General features: G+C 33.8%; 1 protein-coding gene across 1 annotated transcript; it reads right to left on the reverse strand.

Moving 5' to 3' along the window:
• Positions 1 to 8878: 8878 nt before the first annotated feature.
• LOC145119648 (putative DNA (cytosine-5)-methyltransferase CMT1) lies at positions 8879 to 13765 on the reverse strand. Its single transcript, XM_079055350.1, has 20 exons — positions 13377 to 13765; positions 13256 to 13287; positions 13005 to 13104; positions 12769 to 12876; positions 12569 to 12688; positions 12380 to 12476; positions 12029 to 12249; positions 11624 to 11932; positions 11491 to 11549; positions 11324 to 11390; positions 10907 to 11236; positions 10577 to 10645; positions 10406 to 10492; positions 10237 to 10324; positions 10039 to 10142; positions 9840 to 9944; positions 9662 to 9705; positions 9513 to 9582; positions 9328 to 9431; positions 8879 to 9228 (listed from the first exon to the last, which is right to left on the reverse strand). The coding sequence occupies exons 1-20, from the start codon at positions 13713 to 13715 to the stop codon at positions 9054 to 9056; spliced, it is 2628 nt and encodes an 875-aa protein (XP_078911476.1). The 5' UTR covers positions 13716 to 13765; the 3' UTR covers positions 8879 to 9053.
• Between the last annotated feature and the right edge of the window lie 8511 nt (positions 13766 to 22276).

Below are 22276 nucleotides of genomic sequence, written 5' to 3' on the forward strand. Positions count from 1 at the left end.
TTATCTGTGCCTTTTGAAGCTTGTGGAAGAAGAAGAAGTTAGAGGACTCAAGAGAAAGACAGTAGATCCAGAAGTTTCATCCCTTTAACTGCATTTTCTGGTAATAAAGCCTCAAACTTGATCATTCTCTTCTTAGATCTATTTATGACCTCTTTTTGTGGGTTTTTGGTCCAAGATTTGCTAACTTGTGGGTAAGGATCGACCCAAGAGTTGTTCTTCCAGATCTAGTGCCTTGAGAGGCTGTGAGGACATAAAGGTGCAAACTTTATGCCCTTAGAGCCCCTATGCAAGTGCTAAAGACGCATTTATGGCCTTTTTAGCTCAAAAAGGCCATGCATGGAAGCAAGCTTGAGACTTTTCGTGGTTATCTGATAGCTAGGCCCTAGATCTAGGTTTACATGCTTGGATTTGAGATCCTAAGGCTTTTGGACAAGATCCATGTCCTAAAGGAATTAGGGTTTTGTCTAAACCCTTTAAGAAGAGTTATGAACGGGTAAATTTGGAAACTTTACCCTTAGAAAGGCCATTCTAGTGAGCAAACGAACTAAGGACCTTGGATCTAGAAGATAAGGGCTTAATCTATTAAGATGGCCAAGAAGACCGAGGGACTCGTCGAGTCCATAAGGGAACTCGACGAGTCGAGTCGTGTTGTCCCGATTTTAGTTTATAGTAGAACTCGACGAGTCTGTAGAGAGACTCGACGAGTTGATTCGCCAAGTCACGACTGAGCAGCTTGATAGGACTCGATGAGTCGGGGGAATGACTCGGAGAGTTGAGTCACCATTCCAGGATTTCTAAGTTATAGAACTCGGCGAGTTGAAGGGTTGACTCGGCGAGTTGGTCAACCCAGAAGGTTGACTTTGACCAGAGCATTGACTTTGACCATGGGTAAAATGGTCATTTTATCCTTAGATGGATTTTCAGTTTTCTAACTAAGTATTATTGTGTAGAGTTAGTCGGGGAGTCGTGGGAGCAGCCAGCATAGATTCCTCACGCACGAGATCAGCATCCAGTTTGAGAGGTGAGTCTTCCTTCAGTAGGAACGGGTCGAAGGCACCAATGCCAGCCCGTTTGTGTATGTTAGCATGTGCCAGACTTAGGTCCGATGTCGGGGTTGTCCCTATGTAGAGTATGTGTTCCGTACTTTGGTCCGATGTCAGGGCAGTCTCGAGAATTAGTTATGTATGCTTGATGTCTTTGTGATTCATGCATGATATGTGTTATGTGTTCCGGGCCTAGGTCCGATGTCGGGTAAGCCCGATGTATGCTAGTTTATATGGTATGTGTTATGTTGTGTGTTATGATATATGTTATGCAGTGTGTATGTCGGGTAAGCCCGATGTCGGGCGGTGCCCGATGCCAGACGTGGTCTGATGCCGGGGTGAGCCAGATGCCGGACAGGAGTCCGATGTCGGGTAAGCCGATGTCGGGTTCGTCCCGATGCAGCTGGGAGTAGTCCTAAAGTTATGTTATATGTTATTTTGTGATTATTGTATGGTATGTGGTAGTTTGGGGGAGCTCACTAAGCTTCGTGCTTACAGCTTTCAGTTTGGTTTCAGGTACTTCAGCTGGCAAAGGAAGTGGCCCGGGATGATCGAATGGCACACACCATAGTTTTCTAGCCTGGGAGATTACTCTGATATTTGATATGAGATTTTGATATGATTGACAGATATATATTGATCTTTTGAGATACATGTTTTATGGTTTTATACTATGGTGATGATAACTATGGTTTTAATAATGTTTTAAAAACGAAATTTTTGGACCGTATTTTTGGGATGTTTTGGTTTCCCATGTCTTTCCTTTGTCCCCATACTTCTATTACCACCGCCACCAGTTTCTCACACCCCCACCCAACGGATAGTTGCCACCCACTTACAATCGCACCATCACAGAAGTTCCAAGATCATAGAAATTCTAATCCCTCTCTCCATCATCGTCAATATCGTCTCCCACCTCCATCATCATCTTCCCCAGTCACAACCACACTAATCACTGTTGCCACCATATTGCGCCACCGCCCCCAGTTCTTCCTCAACAACCACTCACCTAAACTTAATCTCAACCATTCGGCTACCTCAGCTGCCACACCTTCCGGTATCAACGTCACCACTGTTTCTAACCCCACTATCATGGTTGATGACCAAGTTTATGGTTTTTTTTTTACTTCCTTTCTCTCGAAGAAGCTCCAGTTTAGTGTCTTCATTCATCATAACCACCACATTATCAAGCTTCTCGACCCTAAATATTAACTGGTATAGCCACATAACCTTATGAATTCCCAACATACATATAACTATTTGTGATTTCAAAAATGCTTTAATTTTCCAAAATTTGACTGAATCATTCAAGGTGTTTTAGGATAAGATCAATCTATTTATCTTTTTGTTTGTTTAAGTTTGCAGTTTTAATTTTTTTATATTTTATCTGCTTTGATTGTTTGCAATAAAAGATCTTCCCTAAACTCAATTGGACCTCCTCTAAACACTCTGCTTGGATCAGCCCAACCGGGATCCTCAAATGCACCTCGTTTACCAAAATCTCCTTTTTGCTTAAATCATCTGATTCATTGGTCCATGATCTTTGCCACGCTTATGATTTGTGTAATGACTGTAATGCCCCTAGACCTGATCGTTTCTACCTCACCCTTCGGAAATGGTACCCTTCTCTCCACCCGGAAATGGAATTTCGTTGCTTCGTCCGAAATCGCATCCTGGTCAGAATCTCGCAACGAGAATTCATGGGGTTTTACCTAATTTTATGTTGAGAATGTGAGTATGAGATTTGAGTCGGAAAGTTACATGTTTGATCTGTATGTGAGAACGGATGGGGAGGTTAAGTTTTTGGATTTTAAGGGAAAATGTCATATTAGCCCATCAAACTTATCGTGTTTGTTTTAAAAAGACATTGCACATTAAGGAAACTAACTCTCATATGACCGTTTAATTACGTCCTTTTACCGATTGTAAAAGGTTCAAAGGATATTTTGGTGATGTGGCCTCCACAGTGGAATGTGAACCGACTAGTATTGTTCCTATCTTGGTCCCCAAGTTTTCCAAGCCATCCCCGATAGTCCCCCTTATAAGTTGAAGGGTACCCTAAATGAGTGTTCCCCACCCACTTTGTTACCCGAATCGTATCCTTTTCTTAATACAGCCAATTTTGATCTTTTCCCTTATTGGCTACTATGAATCAAGAAGATATCCTCAGAACAAAGCTTCTCCTATGGTGGTTTCAAAGTATCGGACCTAGACATACCAACTGACTACGAGCTTCACGCCATGGAAACGCCAGTCCAGATTGAAGAAATGAGAGATGACATCCGACAACAGTTAGGCGAGTTTAGGGAGGAAATATGTTACTTGAAAAAGATCGTGACTGTGATGGTTGTTGTTAGAGTTGCAGTGATGTCGTTGATCGGGGTTCGTGGTTGCGTCGAATTCTCTGGGTGGGGATTTTGGTGGGTGTAGTTATGTCGGTAGGTAGCACGACGGCGATTTTAGCGTTTTTGGGGGCGTCGGAGGTTGTTTGTTTTTATCTAACTTCGTCATCTGCTAGTATAATATATATGTATTAGGGTATGTTTTGTTGTTGGTGATTATGTGTTTTAGGTGATGTTTGTTGGTTATTTTGATCAGTGGTGACTTTTGACGATGTTAGGGTTTTTAAAACCATCTTTTTGGGGGGGTTTTGGTAACACGATAACCTCATTTGTAATGTATGGCCACTTCAATGACGATGTTAGGATTTTTAGAACCATCTTTTTGAGTTCCTACATGATCCTACTTATATATATATATATATATATATATATATATATATATATATATATATATATATATATATATAGGGGATAGTTCAAATAAAAACAGTAAATAGTGTGAGAACATAAAAACACTATTTTTATGTTATTATTCTGCAATGAATTTTGTATCCATAGCTTTATGTCATTATTCAGCAATGAATAAATGAATAGTCATAATATAAAACTAAAATTAGAATTTACTACAAAAATGCATATACATAAATTTATAATAGAATAATAATATTCTAATGAATGTATAAATAATCAAACGTTAATATTCATATTAGAATTACTTCGACAATACACATATACAACATTCATTACAGAATACCAATATAAACATAATGTTTTTACGTTATCACACTATTTACTGTTTTTATTTGAACTTACTTCTCTCTCTCTCTCTCTCTCTCTCTATATATATATATATATATATATATATATATATATATATATATATATATATATATATATATATATATATATAGGATCATGTAGGAACTCAAAATTTGGTAGGAATCGCGACGACAAATCTTGGTCTTTAACTTGAAATTTTGATTGGTTAGGATTAATCTATATATATAGGATCATGTAGGAACTCAAAATTTGGAAGGAATCGCGACGACAAATCTTGGTCTTTAACTTGAAATTTTGATTGGTTAGGATTAATCTAATGTTTTTATCTTTTAATAATTTTTGAAATGGCATTAATTGTAATAATCTACTAAAAATTTGGACTTTCCGTCAAAGGGCAAGACATTGGGGTGTTAAAAATGTCAAACCTGGAAGAAATTGGAAAGAGGCACGGAGGATCACACGGGCCTTAGGGCATTGGTTTCTCCCTCTGCCAAATTGGCTAATTCTGGTTAGCTGGTTACTTAGTGTTTTTCCACCCGTTTAATTTTTCGGTCATAACTTTTCTTTCCTTTGAAAAAAAATAGGAAAAAAAAGTTCTTAAAATTTAATTCCCTACAAAATGAGCACAATCATGAAAATTTGAAAAAAAAATATTTTTTTTATTTATAAAAAAAACCCAGAAAAAAATTCTCCAAAAATTATAAAAATTCAAGGAATACTTCTACTCGCTACTCTAATAACTTTGTGAAAATAAATTTTTAAAAATAAGGTGTTTTAGATACCAAACTTGGTTTTAAAATATTAAAAGTTTTTCAAAAAAAATGTTGAACATAATATGATGCAAATTGAAATGATTCAAAAATATTATGATTCAATATGTTTATGATCCTTAACTTGTTATCTAAAAATATTTTGATATAAATATTTAATGATCCTTAATTATTATATTTTATGATAAAAAATTAAATGATTATGATCCAAATATTGTATTGAACAAAAACTTTATTTAATTCTATATATTATGATCCAAATTAATATGATTCAAAAATGTATGATGCATAATATCATTATGATTCAAACTTTTATGATCCAAAAATAATATGATTCAAAAAAAAGTATGAATGGAAAATATTATGATCCTTAATTCATTTGATATATAATTTATATAATTTTAAACAGTTTATAAAATTATTAAATAATTGTATATATCACAATGATTTAAAAATTAAAACTATAATGTTTAATAAAACTAATATATTAACTATATGTTTGCTTTACTACTAACATTTTGTTTCAAAGTAGAAATATTAAATAATAATTTGGTAAAATTATTATTTTAACTATATAATTGTATTCTCGCGCAACGCATGGGGATTCGCCGTGTGTGTCTATATATATATATATATATATATATATATATATATATATATATATATATATATATATATATATATATATATATATATATATATATATATAGAGAGAGAGAGAGAGAAAGAGAGAGAGGGTCCGGATCCGATAGGAACCAAAAAATTGGTAGGAATCGCGAGAACTATTATCTATCAATCATTTCATCAAGGGCACAAACGCCAAACTCATTTACTTGATCATGATGCGTTCGCATTCGACGCACGTGCATAGAACGTAATACGGACTCGAGAGAATAATCATATGCGAAGAATGTCCATGGAACGTCATTTAAATAAGTTTTCTTTTCATTTTTATTTATTTTGGTTTTTTTCCGTTTTTTTATTTTTTTTTTATTTTTCGTTAAAAAATTCATTTTTTTATAAATAGATATATGTTCGGTTTTAATTAATTTATATATTGTTTTTTCTTTTTTTTATATTTTTTTTGTTTAAAAAAAAACTTTATTTTTTTTTCTTTTTTTTCGTTTTTTTAATATCTTTAGTACATACTTGAAGATAGTAGGGTTTTTTTTTAAAACTAAATATCGGTTTGATTTTTTAATGTTTAACAATTATAAAATTTTAAATAAGAAGATGATAATATAACGGGTAGCAAAATGTATGAACAAAAATATGAACTACAACTTTTAGTAACATAAAAATAGAAAAACATCTATTATAATATTTGTATTAAAAAAGATATATATACAGCGAATAATAAAAAATATGAAAAATAAACACTACAACTTTTAATAACATAAAAACACTAAAACATCTATTATAACATTTATATTAACTCTTCATATTTATATCACAAATCTCTTCAAATACATTAATGTTTTTAATAAGCAAAACTTTACAACCTTATAAAAGAAAGGAAAATAAAAAGTTATTAATAATTACTAATTAATAATCATAAGTTAAAAACTTTTGAGTTGTAACCAACAAATATACATAAATTAGAAAACTCTTAGGTTGTAGTGTGAGTTTAATGTGGAACTTGGAAATGTGTATTTATTATTATTATTATTATTATTATTATTATTATTGTTGTTGTTGTTGTTGTTGTTGTTGTTGTTGTTATTATTATTATTATTATTATTATATTCGTCTAAATAATTGGTTTTGATGCATCATTTTAATCCATTCAATTATTAAACATAAATATATTTAATTATAAATTTATAACATATATAGGTGCATATACATGTTAAACAAATCACACTTTTCGTAAATGTCATGTAATTCTTGTCGTAGTACTATGGACAAATTACTTTCATATGAAGAACATATCAAATGTTAAAAATTATGTTATCTTTTAAATATTGTCTTGTAAATATGTTGGGTAGGATAACCCAACAAAAAATAATAGAAAATAAACATAATCAAAATAGAAAAATTACAATCAAATAAATAAGAACATTGTGTGGTTGAATATATATATATATATATATATATATATATATATATATATATATATAAATGTTACATAAATATACATTTAAATTAAAAGAAAAAACTAATATTCGTCTACTTTGCTCAAACAAAAAAACTTATATCCATTTTCTGAATCTTCTTTCTTCATTTAACATCATTCAACCATAGAAACTTGATGACAATTCTTCACTAACCTACAATCAAAATGTTTTTCTTGAAAAAGAAGAAGCAGAAGGATATTATAAGCAAAACATTGATTTTTGGAGAGTCACATTCAAGATTGAGTTATACACACAAATCATATATAAAGATCAAATGAGAAACTGAATATAAAGAAAGAATAAAAAAGCTTCATTTGTTTTGGTTGAAAGAAAAAATCATACTACAATTACAATCGATGCGACATAACCAATTTCTTCAGATCATTACATTTGGATAGTGAATGCTTCAACTATATGAAAACTTTTGAATCACAATATTTTCAACCAAATGACGACTTTGTGTATGAAAAATGTACTAATATAACTACATATATAATAAGAAAATGAAGAAAATTATTGAAAATTTATAAATATTATAAATGTTATTAATTAAGGAATATAAAAAGTTATGAAGGTTTCAAATCAATATGATTTGAGAAAACAGAATATTTCTAAACATGTGATTTTGAATGGTATGGTTTGAGAAAACAAAATATCTCTAAACATATGATTTTGAATGGTCTCATGGAGAAAAAATATAACACAATCAAACTATGAGTAAAAAATGATACATTCATTCACAGCATTGACTTGTAGAGCTCTTTTAAGGACTTCATCACTGCAAATACGTTCTAAAAGAACTGTTCCTATTGAAAAAAAAATTCTTTTCATTTTCTTATGACATATTTCTTACATGTAAGAGTTTATATAGCATGTTTGGTGTTGCTAAATCAATTACTTATAAGACATTTGAAAAGTCATTTGAGATTATGAAAAGACAAAGGAGTTTCAAATCAATATGGTGCTTAGAAAAATGTTTCTATTATAAGATATATATATATATATATATATATATATATATATATATATATATATATATATATATATATATATATATATATATAACATAATCTAAAGAGATAGAGTAAAAGTAATAACTTATGTTATCAGTTAGTGAAGACTAATTGTCTCACTTTTCCTCTACTCTGTCATATGCATCTTCTTTGCTCTTAGGCCTAATGATACACATACACAAACATCTTAGTATTTCTCTTAGCTTCTTAAGAGTTTAATAACCCCTAAGGTTAAAATGACCACTTAATGGATCAACTTTCTAACTTTTCATTTTGTATCTCTTAATTGCATCCAATTAATGAATTAAGCATCCCATAATATCTAATTCATCATAATCTAACATCTAATGCATCAATTACACATAATCACTAGTTAAGGTTTCAAATCCTAACTCTCATTGGATTGATCCCACTCATGGAGGAAATAATTTATTTCAAAATCAAAGTAGAATAAACTAAATCGAACATGTATAACTCACTCCGGTTTATAAGCCTTTATGTTATAATTTAGTTTGGGAAAGTTTGGAACGTTAATCTCACTCTCAATTTCAGTTCAAAGCAAAAGCACACTCATTTGCATAAGAACTACATGGTTCATTGATTATGCATATGTATAACTTTGAAAAATCACATTGCTTTGTATCGTTAAGAAAATAAAAAAATTATTATTCTAGTGAATCGTATATTAAAATATGTTATCATAGTATTATGAACATGTCATTAGATATATTACAAAAACTTGCTACAACGATCCAAAATTAACATAAATAGACACAACATTAGTTCGTGTTCAAATATAAGAATCAATTCATATTAGCAAAATTTGTCTTTTTCTTTTATTAAAACATAATAATAATTAATACATCACACATTAAGTCTCAATCTTACTCTATCCTAATATTTTCCTAAACTACACCACTCAAATCAATGTTAAATTACACTCAATGAAAATATCACATAATCAATAATACTACACCCACTTTCATTATCATTCAGATTCTTGTGAGACTTGGTTGACTGAAGACAGTTGACCTAAACAATCAGGAAATTTGACTGGAAGAGTCAACGGTTGACTTCCACAAACCCCTTTGACTGCCTTCCCTAATGCATACCCCAACGCAGTTGATACCGAAAACGCAACTGCATTTCCAATCTGCAAATACCTGAAACCAAAATAAAAAATATATATTTAACCAAATATGATAAAATCTTATTGCATCTATATTTTTTACAATTTGTTATTTAAATGATATTATTATTACCTCTCTTTAACAGGTCCTGAAAGTTTATAATGATCAGGAAAGCCTTGCAAACGCGCATTTTCACGAATTGTAAGCACTCTATCCTGGTTTGGATGAAGCAACGCCTATCAAGAAAAAAAAATTAAAAATTAAAAGTTAATATTATATTTTTTTAATTTAATTTTGCAATTTAAAATTTTATAAACCTGATTATGTGGCTCAGCTCTTCCCACTACAGTTTTGACAACATCATCCATTCCCAAACGACCAAATGGCCTGTTTTTTTATTTTATTAAATAACTTTTAGCAACCAAAATCATTAAATTTTAAAAAAAAATGTTAAAGAAAAACTTACTTTTTTGAAGTTCCACCAACAAAGGTCATAGCATAATTAGGAACCTGTAGCATTAGTTAAAATATAATGAGAAAAATATATATCTGATGGTATAATTAGAAATTTGTCATTTAATAAAAGTCAAAAAAAAATATCTTAAAAAAATAAATAGATTTGATGTTTAATTAAATAAGAGTACCAAAGGTTTTCCTGAAGGTAGCATGACTCTTTCAACTGAAAGATCCCATTCCACTTTGTTATTTGTTCCCACTTTTACCCCTGGTAAATTCCTAAAGTTTGCTCCCTGTGTACATTAAATATTCCAAGATTAAATAAAAAAAACTTATTGCTAATAAAAAAAATGTTGTAATGTGACATTAATGCAAGAAAAATGGAACCTTTATTTTTGGGATTTGACAAACTCGAGCATAATCATCTTCATTTAATTCCAATGGCCTATGATCATAAAGCATTTTTCTTTTTGAAGAATCTTTCCCCAAAGCTGTAAAAAAAAAAGAATCATGGTTATAATCTTTATAAGAAATAAATAAATGAATTGTTAAATTAGTACAAACTTATTAAACTATTAAACTCGCCTTGTTTTCTCATTCGGATGTATTTTTGATAACTTGTTTTTGGAGCACCTCCATATTCCATTTCATCTTTTCCATTGTAGTTTGTAACCTGAATTTAAATAATTAATTTTGAGTTGTTTTCAAGATTTATTTAATTACAATTTTTAAGATTTAAAATCAATTAGAGTACCTCAGGTAAATCTGAAATTGCATCACCAAGTAATATGCTTTTTTCCAACTTTGTTGACTTGTCAACATCAGATCCAACAATACAATCCTGACATTAAAAAATAGCAACTTACTTTGTGATTAACATTTTTTATAAAGAAAAAAAAATAAAATGTGAAATTACTATAAACACCTTGAATTCAACTGGAACAACACCTCTCCCAACAACTTCATGTGTAGGTAAAGGAAACTGAGGCAAATTCTGTCGGATAAAAAGTTGTTAGATCAATATTAAATAACATGATGGAACTGGAATGGAATCAGAAAAAGGAATGGAATGGAATGAGTCATTACATTCCAATATCAATGAGCCATTGAAACATGTATCCATTTACAAAGAAGGAATCACATTTCATAAGGAATGTTCCATTCCATATTTCCATTCCTATGTGGCAAACAAACATGGTTTTTTTCATTCCACCGGAATCCACAATTCCATTCCTTACTTGGATACTAAACTTACCATCGTTGTATTAGCACCCCAAAGAAAGACTCTCAATCTGCATTGAGGAACTCCATATGATCCTGCAGCCATTATCCCCAATCTTGTCTGATAATTCATGGAAACTAATCTTCCAACAGCATAAAATCCCAAAATCCCATCAGCAAATTTCACAATGTCACAAACATTCTCCATTAAAACAAATTTTGGTTTTAAAAAATCAATTATATCCATATAAACCACAAGTTGATGATTCTTGGGATCCTTTAGAGGATCAGTGTAGTTTCTAAACCGATTATGACCACTTATTCCTTGACATGGTGGACCCCCACAAATAAAGTCAGCATCACCCTGGTCAACATAGTCAACATACTTTCACATTTTTTTTAAAAAAAATATAAATGAATAATGAAAAATGGAAAAGAAAAGTTATCTTACAGGAAGAGGTAGTAATCTTGATTGATACCCTTTGCTTACAAATTCCTTTATAGAATCCATGCAGTTGCTATTACAATTTACAAAAGAAAACATTTATGATTTCATGTAATGATTTAAATACTACTTTTTTTGGAAATATTGGAGTGGAAAATGACATAAAAGGGTACCTTAAACCATCAAATGGTTCCCAAGTATCATAGCTAGGACCATACCCCTTCCATCTCACCTAAATTTCAAAACTTACCAAATGGTCAACTCATGTTGACTTTTTTGAATCATGATAAAGATTGTAAATTATACCTTGAAATGTAGTTTTTTGTTGTTGACTTTATTTGGATCACCATAACAAACAGCTAACAATTTTCCCACTTCAAATTCATCATCAGAAGGATTTGGTTTCTCTTCATTCTCTTCAGAATCTGATTCTTCAGATTTCATATTTGTATTTTCATCACGATGTGAGCCCAATAAATGGAAATATTTACAAAGTTTTTCCCATTCTTTAATCAAAGATAAAAAGTCTTCAGCTGCTTCATTTCTCACATGAGTTTCAGAATGGTTTAATTTCAGACTTTCACATGCATGTGGATTTATGTCAACTGCCCATTTCTGTATTGTTTTAAATGAAACAAATTAAAACAATTTTAAGGTGTAATTTGACATGGGTATGAAAAGAAAAAGTCAAAGAATTGGTCAATGACTTACTGTGACAAGTTTCACTCCAGATATATTTGTGCCATAACAAAGTCCAGTTGACATTCCACCACAACCCGCGTATAAGTCCAAAAGTGTCATTTCACACTCTTTAGATTCATGAATTTTAGTTGGTTTTGAAATTTTATTGTTTTTCTTTTTCTCTACTACACCATTTGAGCTATTATCGCCTGAAATTACAGATGACTCATCACTCTTTGTGATTGAACTTTCTGCAACATAAGTAAGCTTAATCAGATACAAATAAACTTTGTGTAGACAAATGATGTTCATTGACATATAAAAAAGTTATGTGATACTTAAAGATACAAAAAAAAGGTATTTGATTGTGAAAGTATGGACCTTTTTGTAGGGTTGTGAATGTAACTGGCATTGAATACTGCATATCATAGTAAAGATCATATGACAAGAGTGCCTTCTCTTTTTCAGCCAAGTCCACCTGTTATTTACACCATTGAAATTCAAGATGCTCATTATCTACATATATAGAAGTTTCTATAAGGTTGTGATCATGTAAAGAAGTATGCCTACATTTGGAGGAAGCTGAACAATTTTGACTTTTGACAATATGCTATCAAGTGGATTGTCATCTTTCATTTCAGAATAAAACACTCGTCTTTTGTCAATAAGATGAGCTTGGCTTTTAATTACCTGAAAATAGTAACATGCAGTTAGACATTTAGCGTGGATCACAAAGAGAAATGTTAGATATATGTCAAGTAAAATCTTACAGTATCTTCTGCTCTAAAAAACCATTGAGCTGAACAATAGAGTTTTTTATCAACGGTTTCAAACATCTCCACAATCCTAGCAATAAAATCTGGATGCCCTTCTTCAGCCTAATAGAATCAAGCAAATAAAGAATATAAGAAGTATGTAAAGTTCTGCATTGGTGAGTTTGTTATTTGTATTGAAAATATATAATTGCTCATAAACTACAAATTGGATTAGACAGGAGGAGGCTCACTTTGACAAATGCGTCATCATAAAGATCAAAAGTAACACCATCAATGACAGCTTTGGTATAATGGCACTTGGCTTGAATAATCTCTTTTCCATCTGCTTCACTGCCACAATTGGAAAAAAGAAAAAGGAATAAGTAGCTAATATTAATCTAATTTCCAAGATTACGTCAAAAAAAAACTAGAATTTATTTAAGGTTATGCTGCTTATGAAGAAAACTACTGAATGCGCTAACTATAAGTGAAGAAATCTCACCCATTTGATGGATCTATAACCTTCACTCTGCTCTGTAATTGTCAATAACACGATATTACATGTGATTAGTAGAGAACACGCAAACGCAACTAAAACATGTGATTCTCTAAAAAAATTGCACCTTGGATTCGTAACGATGAGGCCATTTTTCTCTGGCTTGATCAGCTGGAACTGGTTTTCCGATGAAGCGTGTGTCATCGTCAGCTGCCGCCACTGGAGTGGTTTTGGGTTTCTTTGAACAAGACGATGGCTTGGAATCGGAAGATGGTAGAGAAGAATCAATGGCTTCATCAGTCGGAACTGGTTTTCCGATTAAGCGTGTGTCATCATCAGTTGCGGCGGCGGATGGAGAGGTTTTGGGTTTCTTTGAGCGAGACAACTGTTTGGAATCTGAAGAAGGTATCGAAGAATCAATGGCTTCTTCTGACCGCTTCATGTCTCTCTTGACTCCTTTCGCCATTTGCTCTCCTTCTCTGTGTGTGATGGTAGGTCGAGGGGGAGTGAGAGTGTCGTTGGAATTGCAGAAGGTAAAGAAGGAGAAGCTTGAAACTTCCGCGGGTTTTTCAAAGTATTTTGGGTTTTCAAAAGAGCGGGAAAATATCATTTTTTGGGGGTAAAGTAAATTACAAAAAGGCCCATTACCCGTGACCACAGATAAATGCAACAAAATATGGTATTTAACAAAAAAAATTTAACAAAATAAATACCAAATAATACATAGTAAAATTTAAAAGTCAAACAAGAAATTTTGTTAAAGCTAGGTATTATAGTGGGAAAAAATGTTCTATTATCGATTGTATTCTCTATTTTAGTATTTTGTTTTTTTCCATTCATTTGAAGTTGAAATTACTTGATTATTTTTTCAGTATTTAATTTAGTATTTATACTTCATTGTACATAGTTATATTTCAATTAAATATTGAATCATCTATAGGCCTTGGAAGATGGTATATCATCTACAACATATCAATCGGTTCTAGTTTAAAAAATAACCGAAAAAACTAGAACAGGAACCGACAGCGGTAGTCCGATTCCCGATTCATATAATATAGCAAATCTGGTTATGGTTCCGAACTAGTCTAATTCTAAAGCTCATCGTTAGGATAATGAAATAAATAATGGAAGATTATGTAATCGAATCAGGGTTTTAATTGTTGGAATTAATTTTGGAATTAATTAAAAATAGAAAGACTAAAGGTGATAATGTTCAAAAGTTGAAGATTAACCAATTCTAGAACCTCTCATAAGAGGGGGGTCTAGAGGGTTTCTAGAGTGTTTCTTGGGCTCTAAGGAAGCTTAAATGCCTTAGGGGGAAGCAAAAGGATTAGGGTTATTTAAAAAGGAACTTGCATTATCTTTAGCCTTCCTGTCACCTATATAAACCCCTTTGGGTTTAATTTTCGATTTTCACTTCATTCCAAATAGAAAAATCCAAAAAATTCCTTCCCTCTCCTTTATCCTCTTAAGCCTCCAACTTCTTAACAACTTGCTAAGGTTTTGGTGTGAGCCATTATAGGCACGAGACTTTTGGTGCTTGCTTTCTGAAGACCAACAAATAAGGAATATTAGTTTATTTATTATAATAAACTAAAGGTATGTTTTTCTAATAACCATTTTTTGTTAATTTTGAAAATAATAATGTACTTCTAGGTTTTTTGATATTCAATTGTTAGTTGCAAACCATAGTGAGAACATAGATCCTTTAGGTTACATGTGAACTTAAAGTTTAAGTTTTTCCGCCGAAATAAGATTTTTGTGACCTATAAAACCTTTCAGTAATATCAGAGTCATTATTACATTGATCTTGCACAAAGTTGAATATATCAAAATTAAGATTTATAGAAACTAAACCCTAAGGATGCTATTTTCAAAAATCCCTAGGGTTCTTGAAACCATAGCCTCCACCCTCATATTTTCGATTTAAGCAAGGGTTTTCCTTAATTGTTGTTTTAAAAGCCTTAAATTTTGAACAATTAAAATCTGGTAAACCCTAGCCTATTTTCGAAATTTAGAAGGCTTAGTATTAGGATTAAATTTGAATTATTTTATTAATTGGTTGATTGTAAATAATTATTTAATCCATAATGATTTAATTAATTTAATTGATTGTTTAATTAAAAGATAAATATTAAATCTAAATTGGTTTGTTTTTAAATTAAAATATTTTTATTTTTATTAATTTCGAAAATTTAAACTTAAACCTACTATTTTATAAAAGTTTTAAAATACACCTTATAATATATATAATTAAAAGATTAATATATTATATGTATAAGACAAGTCAGTCAAATCGCTAGTAACTCTCATTCACAAAGTCATACTATAATGGGAGTTTAAGGAAACGACCTATAAAATGACCATCATTGGGTATTCACTCTTACCCACCGCTCTCTTGTATGGTGGGGGTCGTCAGCCGAACGGATTTGATATGACATAATCTCATTAATAAGTATAATTAAAGTAACTAAACTATTTTTAAATCTCACTCTTAGTTATTTTAGGAAAATGTGAAAAATATGCTAATCCATAAAATGGTACATTATGTTTATATGTAGTTAGTGGAGCGTGTGTGGTTAACCGCCACTAATAGTGACTATAAAGAGTAATAATGGGCATCTCGAAAATTATCATTGCTAATGGAGTGTGTGTGGTTAAAAGGCACATTAATTAGAGATGATAAATTACATCAAGAGTGTCAAACATATTTGTATGGTTATTCACATCTTATTTGTGATCCATAGCATAATCTGAGATTAAACATGTCATTGATAAAAATCAATGATCTCAAAAGATTTAGGAATTTCATAGTTCGAAATTTGTGAATTGATTTTACCTACCTTTCATAAATTCGCAATAAGATTATGGCATTCCTCTTCTTATTTGTGAAATGTTATATTGGATCCTAGATTTAAATATTAATTATGGCATGTACCCCAACACAACCACAAAACAACAACAGTCAAGGCACACCGGTGCATGGGACGCACTCACACACCATGGGACCAACTTCGAGCTCATAGTCAAATCAATTAGTGCATGCATACCCCACACAGGAAGTGTATGTGCCACAAACGTCGATGTACAACCACATGTACCATTACAAATATGGTCAAGGGTACGCCAACCCCTATCACACGCAACACGTAATGGCCAGTGGAGCACTTGCATATCCACACATGCACGACCCAGTATCAAGCATTAGCTCGACATTTTGCCAAGAGCTCCTGCAGTACGAAATACGACATTCTGCCATGATCCCAAATATCCCAAAATACAGTGGCACAATAGACCCCGACAAACACATAGACACTTATGAATGCACGATGACATAGCTCCGGATGGACAATAGCGATGAGTGATGTCTGTGTCATAGTGGGCATGGACTGGTTGAGCCGGTTTGGAGCTGTGATTGACTGTGAGCGTCAGATGGTGACCATACGAGACCCTATTGGGGGAGTGCTTACTGTGTATGGCGAGGGGACCAGATCTGGATCAGCTTTCTGTTCTGCCGCCAGGGCGAGACAGAGTTTACAACAGGGATGCATGGGCTTTCTAACATATGTGATGGAAACGAGAGTTGCCACTGAGAGGTCGAGTTATATCTTCGATGTTCCGGCTATGTGTGAGTTCCCAAATGTTTTTCCCGAGGAGTTACCGGGTGTGCCTCCCGAAAGACAGGTGGAGTTCCGAATTGATTTGATTTCGGGTGCAGCACCTATTGCCAAGGCACCTTATCGCCTCGCGCCACCCGAGATGCAGGAGTTATCCTCGCAACTTCAGGAGCTGTTGGGGAAGGGTTTTATTAGACCGAGTAGCTCACCATGGGGAGCGACGATCCTTTTTGTCAAGAAAAAGGATGGTTCACACCGGATGTGCATTGACTACCGGGAGTTGAACAAGCTGACGGTCAAGAATCGTTATCCACTACCGAGGATCGACGATTTATTCGATCAGTTGCAGGGAGTGTCTTGGTTTTCCAAGATTGATTTGAGATCTGGGTATCATGAGATGAGAGTTTGCGAGGAGGATATCCAGAAGACGACCTTTAGGACTCGTTATGGGCACTACAAGTTTGTGGTGATGCCTTTCGAACTCACCAATGTACCGGCAACGTTCATGGATCTCATGAATCGGGTGTGCAGGCCCATGTTGGACAGGTCGGTGATCGTGTTCATCGACGACATTTTGGTATACTCGAGGTCCAGAGAGCAGCACGAGGAGCATCTTCGGGAGATTCTTGGAGTATTGAGGACAGAGAGGTTTTATGCCAAATTCTCCAAGTGTGATTTTTGGTTATGAGAGGTCCAGTTCTTAAGACACCTCATTAACCATAATAGGATTTTGTTTGACCTGGCCAAGATTGAGGCAATTATGCTATGGGAGGTGTCGATGTCCCCATCCGAGATTAGAAGTTTTCTTGGCCTGGCAGGCTACTACCGAAGAATTATCAGAGATTTCTCCAAGATTGTCGTTCCTCTTACCAGATTGACCAGGAAGGGTGTTACTTTTACTTGGGGGCCCGAGCAGCAGGCCTCATTCGAGACTCTTCGCCAGAGATTGTGCGAAGCTCTAGCATTAGCCCGTTTCGAGGGAGTGGAGGACTTCGTAGTTTACTGTGATGCATTTATATCAGGGACAGGTGTGTTGTTGATGCAGATGGGGAACGTGATAGCATATGCATCAAGGTAGTTGAAGCCTCATGAGACGAGGTATCCCACCCACGATTTGGAGTTGGGGGCGGTGGTGTTCGCCCTCAAGATTTGGCGCCATTACCTTTATGGTGTCTGGTGTACCATGTACACGGACCATAAGAGCCTGAAGTATCTTATGGATCAGCCCAACCTGAATCTGAGACAAAGGAGGTGGTTGGATGTAGTGAAAGACTACGATTGTGAGATTTTGTATCACTCTGGCAAGGATAATGTGGTAGCCGATGCCCTGAGTCGCAGAGCAGTGAGTGCTCCGATCCGAGATGTGTGTATGAGGATGACGGCGATGAATCCAATCTTAGATACCATCCGAGAGGCTCAGGTGGTAGATGTGAGACCATAGAACCATAAGAGATAGCGGGTGATCGGTCAGATTTATGAGTTTGAGACGGATAGTCGGGGGCTTATGACCTTCCGTGGGCGGATTTGGGTGCCATATACGGGTGGAGCTCGACGTATTTTGATGGAGGAGGCCCACAGGTCGAGATTCTCGACCCATCCGGGAGCCACCAAGATGTATTTGGACTTAAAAAGGGATTATTGGTGGCCCTGCATGAATAGAGATGTGGCATGGGTAGTCAAGAGATGCTTGACCTGTCGTCAGGTCAGGGCAGAGCACCAGCGTCCACATGACCCATTGCAGCCTCTAGAGATTCCCCAGTGGAAGTGGGAACAGATTTCCATGGATTTTATCACCAAATTACCGAGGATCGCGCGAGGTATCGACACGATATGGGTGATTGTAGACCGGTTGATGAAGAGAGCTCACTTCCTGGCTATCAGTTAGAGCTCTTATGTGGAGACATTAGCTGAGATCTACGTTCGAGAGGTGGTAGCACGGCATGGGGTGCCGACATCGATAATGTCAGTTCGAGATGTGCGTTTTACTTCCAGGTTCTGGAAGAAATTTCATGAGGAGTTGGGTACCCGATTGCACTTCAGTACCACATATCTGTTGGATAAGGTGTTTAAGTCCATAACTATTTCTGGTATGTACTTGACCCGGTTTGGCATGGTCCATTTGGGTTGCATGGCATCATGACATTTGGGTAGACTAAAATGAGAGAAAGGACACTTATGGTTTATTAATATATTATAAGTTCTAATATATTAATATTATTTAATTAATATTGATCAAGAATTAATTTAGAATTAATCTTGTGATCAAAAAGAGACTAATTAAATATATGGGGTTGATTGTGTAAATCATCCATTCTTGAATAGTGGGCTTATGATCCATGGTCTGTTAAGTTGGGCTAAAACCCATAAGATACTCCATGGATGCGCCATGGTGTTTTGAACCCATGGATCCTAGAAATGAAAAGCCATGTCAATTAGGGTTTACATGGTGTAACCCTACTTGTGACACACTATAAAAGGAACCCCATGTTGGGTTTTTGAGCATTCTAACACTCCTAAGTGTACATGCAACCCTAAATACCTTGGATCTATGTTTTCTCTATTATACATGCAAATATGAATATTCCAACGTTTCATCCTAACTAGCATATTATGAAGCACCTATACTACAAAGTTCTAGTTAGATGACATACCTTTTGATGTAGCTTGATGTCTTCAAGCTTTAAGAGCTTAGCCCCAATAGTGTGGAAGCCTCAAATGGAATCACAAATCACCAAAACACCTTGGAAGAACTTGAGAGAATATGTATGCACACTAAAATCGGCCCACTCTTATTTTCACACACTTATGCCAATTTTGTGAGCCAAGGACCCCTTTATATATTATGGAGGATTAGGGTTACATCCATGTAAACCCTAATACCCATGACCTTTCATTTACATAGGATCCATGGGTTAAAAGCTCCATGGACCATCCATGAAAGCTTAGCCCAACCTAAATGAACTTGGCCCATTCCATATATATATAGAGTCCATATTTAATTAGTTCTTTTTGATCACTTAATTAATTCTAAATTAATTCTTGATCAATACTAATTAAATAATATGATTCCATATTAATATATTAGAACTTATAATATATTAATATAAATCATAAATATACTATTCTCAAAAGACTATCCATATAAATTGTGTCGGTGAAGTGCAACCCAAATGGACCATGCAGGGTCGGGTCAAGTACATACCAAATATAGTTATGGACTTAGACATTAATCCAACAGTCTCCCACTTGGATAAGTCTAAAACTATTATTGTGTATGACTTCAAAACCTAACTGGCAATCGTAGCTCTTAAAGCCGTTGTCGAACTCTGACCTTGTCAATGACTTGTCCATTAGATAAGGGATCATATATTCCTCCATTCTAGATATCATATGGACTGAGACATGGATTATAATCATTCTCTCTGTCCATTTGTTGTTTCCCGATTTTCGATTTATGATGACTGACTGATTGAACAAATCAAATCAGTCCTGGCTTGGCCAAGCACTCACATGTGTCATCGCTAAATCATCGAGGGGCCCACAGATATCGCTTTTATCCCGAAGGTAAAAGGAATGGATTAACTTCGACTCATATGGCTTGTTCTACTACTTGTTGAATCATACACAAAGGCACGTTTTATAACATCGAGTTACCAATGCGTTTTCGTGCAATCAATGTATAACCAACTCATAGTAACAACTCATATCTCTAGGTTTTAAGAATATAAGATATTATCGTCTCATGATCACTCATGATAAAATCCATGAAGTGATTCAAATGAGCGCGGGTTGAATCCAATACTCAGAACTTATGAACACTCATGAGTGTTGTAGCACCACTTTGTCCACCAACTTGGACCTCTACAAACCAACCCATGACAGTCTTGATTCATATCTACTTCCAACATATGACCGACTGTGGATGGTTTGAATAACTTAATCATTCAGGAAGAGCGACTTAGTTATTCTGGAAGTCAAAACATGCAAAGTGAAACACAAGAATAAATGAATCAAATATGGTATCAAACCCTATGAATATAAATAAACACTTTTATTTATCACCATACTGATTACTCATTATTCATTGTTTCGGTTTTATCAACTTTATACTTGAATTAAAAACACTAGTCGTCCCATGCTCCAAGCATGTACACTGTGTTTTTCTTAAACAATAGCTTTGCCATACACCAAGTATGCACTCTATGTTTGTCTATGATCCTTACTTTGTGAAATAAACCAATTTAACATAATTTCAATGATTCTAATTTCACACTCCCAAATCCTTATCGAAAAATGTGAGAATTTCAAATTCCTATCATTTATCAAAATCTGTTTAGATTTTAAACTTATATGCACTGACCCTCCTGTAATGAATATGTACAAAGTCACAAAGACTTGTCAACAATCATTATAAGGTATTCCAATGGAGATCAACTCCATGGAAACTAAGTCTCATATTCATAGTACATTGCTTTGGACATGCTTCTTGCATTAAGTTTTCTAATCTTACACAGATAACTTCCACCTATGGAGACAACTCCATATTCTCATTTTGACTATCACTTCTGAATAAGAGATGCCTCTTTTCAGAATATGTCAATATGGTCCTTCCAAAATTAGCGCTATACTTCCAACTGTCCCTGAGCAACCAATCTTTGGTAAACCTCAGATTGTCCTCGACAATTGCTTAATCATTTTAGTCATATCCAATTCTAGACCTTTTCCCTTCTTAATGCCTCTGGGCATTTGGAAAAATTTAGAAATGACAAATATTATAGCACATGCAATCGATCCTGTACCCAAAGCAAATGGTACACGATTCATGATGTCTCACATAAAGACATGATTCTAGACCAGTCTTTTGCTACAATATTTTTATTTGCCATGTTTTCAAAAATTGACTATGAAGAGGGATGCCGTAATCATAATCGAATTTTGAGAACGCAATATATAGAATTTCCTTAAGTTGAACCAATCCAACATGAAATTCATATATATATATATATATATATATATATATATATATTCTTGACTAAAGATGATTAAGGTCTCAATCTAAGCCTTTAGAACTGAAATGAAGTATATCCTCTCCCTTAATTATAGCAAAACAACTTTTTCAATCCCTGCAGCCTCACGAATTGAAACTTTTGTTTTCTATAATTAACATTGCTAACTTGCAACACTAACAATAATTATCATGCTCCCACTAACATGATGATGATTAGCATAACACTTATGCTCCCACTAGCTTTGACATGTACTCAGAAATCAGCTGGACTTCTAGAAATCAATACTTTATTGACTTTCTTACCAAAGTTTAGATTTCTGATACGAGATGCTTTGATAAAACTTTATCAAAATCATACACCTTTCCTTAGATAGCATGCATGTGTGTCTAACCAATTTCAGA

The sequence above is a fragment of the Lactuca virosa genome, chromosome 6, assembly GCF_052849685.1.
Source record: "Lactuca virosa cultivar CGN04683 chromosome 6, Lactuca_virosa_CGN04683_v6, whole genome shotgun sequence".
NCBI classification, from domain to species: Eukaryota; Viridiplantae; Streptophyta; class Magnoliopsida; order Asterales; family Asteraceae; genus Lactuca; species Lactuca virosa.

What these genes read in the sequence shown, in the direction of transcription:
- LOC145119648 (XM_079055350.1), bottom strand. Translation starts at nt 13,715, where the DNA reads ATGGCGAAAGGAGTCAAGAGAGACATGAAGCGGTCAGAAGAAGCCATT. An exon ending in TTGTTCAGCTTCCTCCAAAT is followed by an intron (nt 12,477 to 12,568) that starts GTAGGCATACTT and finishes TGTAAATAACAG; the next exon opens with GTGGACTTGGCTGAAAAAGA. An exon ending in CTGGAGTGAAACTTGTCACA is followed by an intron (nt 11,933 to 12,028) that starts GTAAGTCATTGA and finishes AAAACAATACAG; the next exon opens with AAATGGGCAGTTGACATAAA.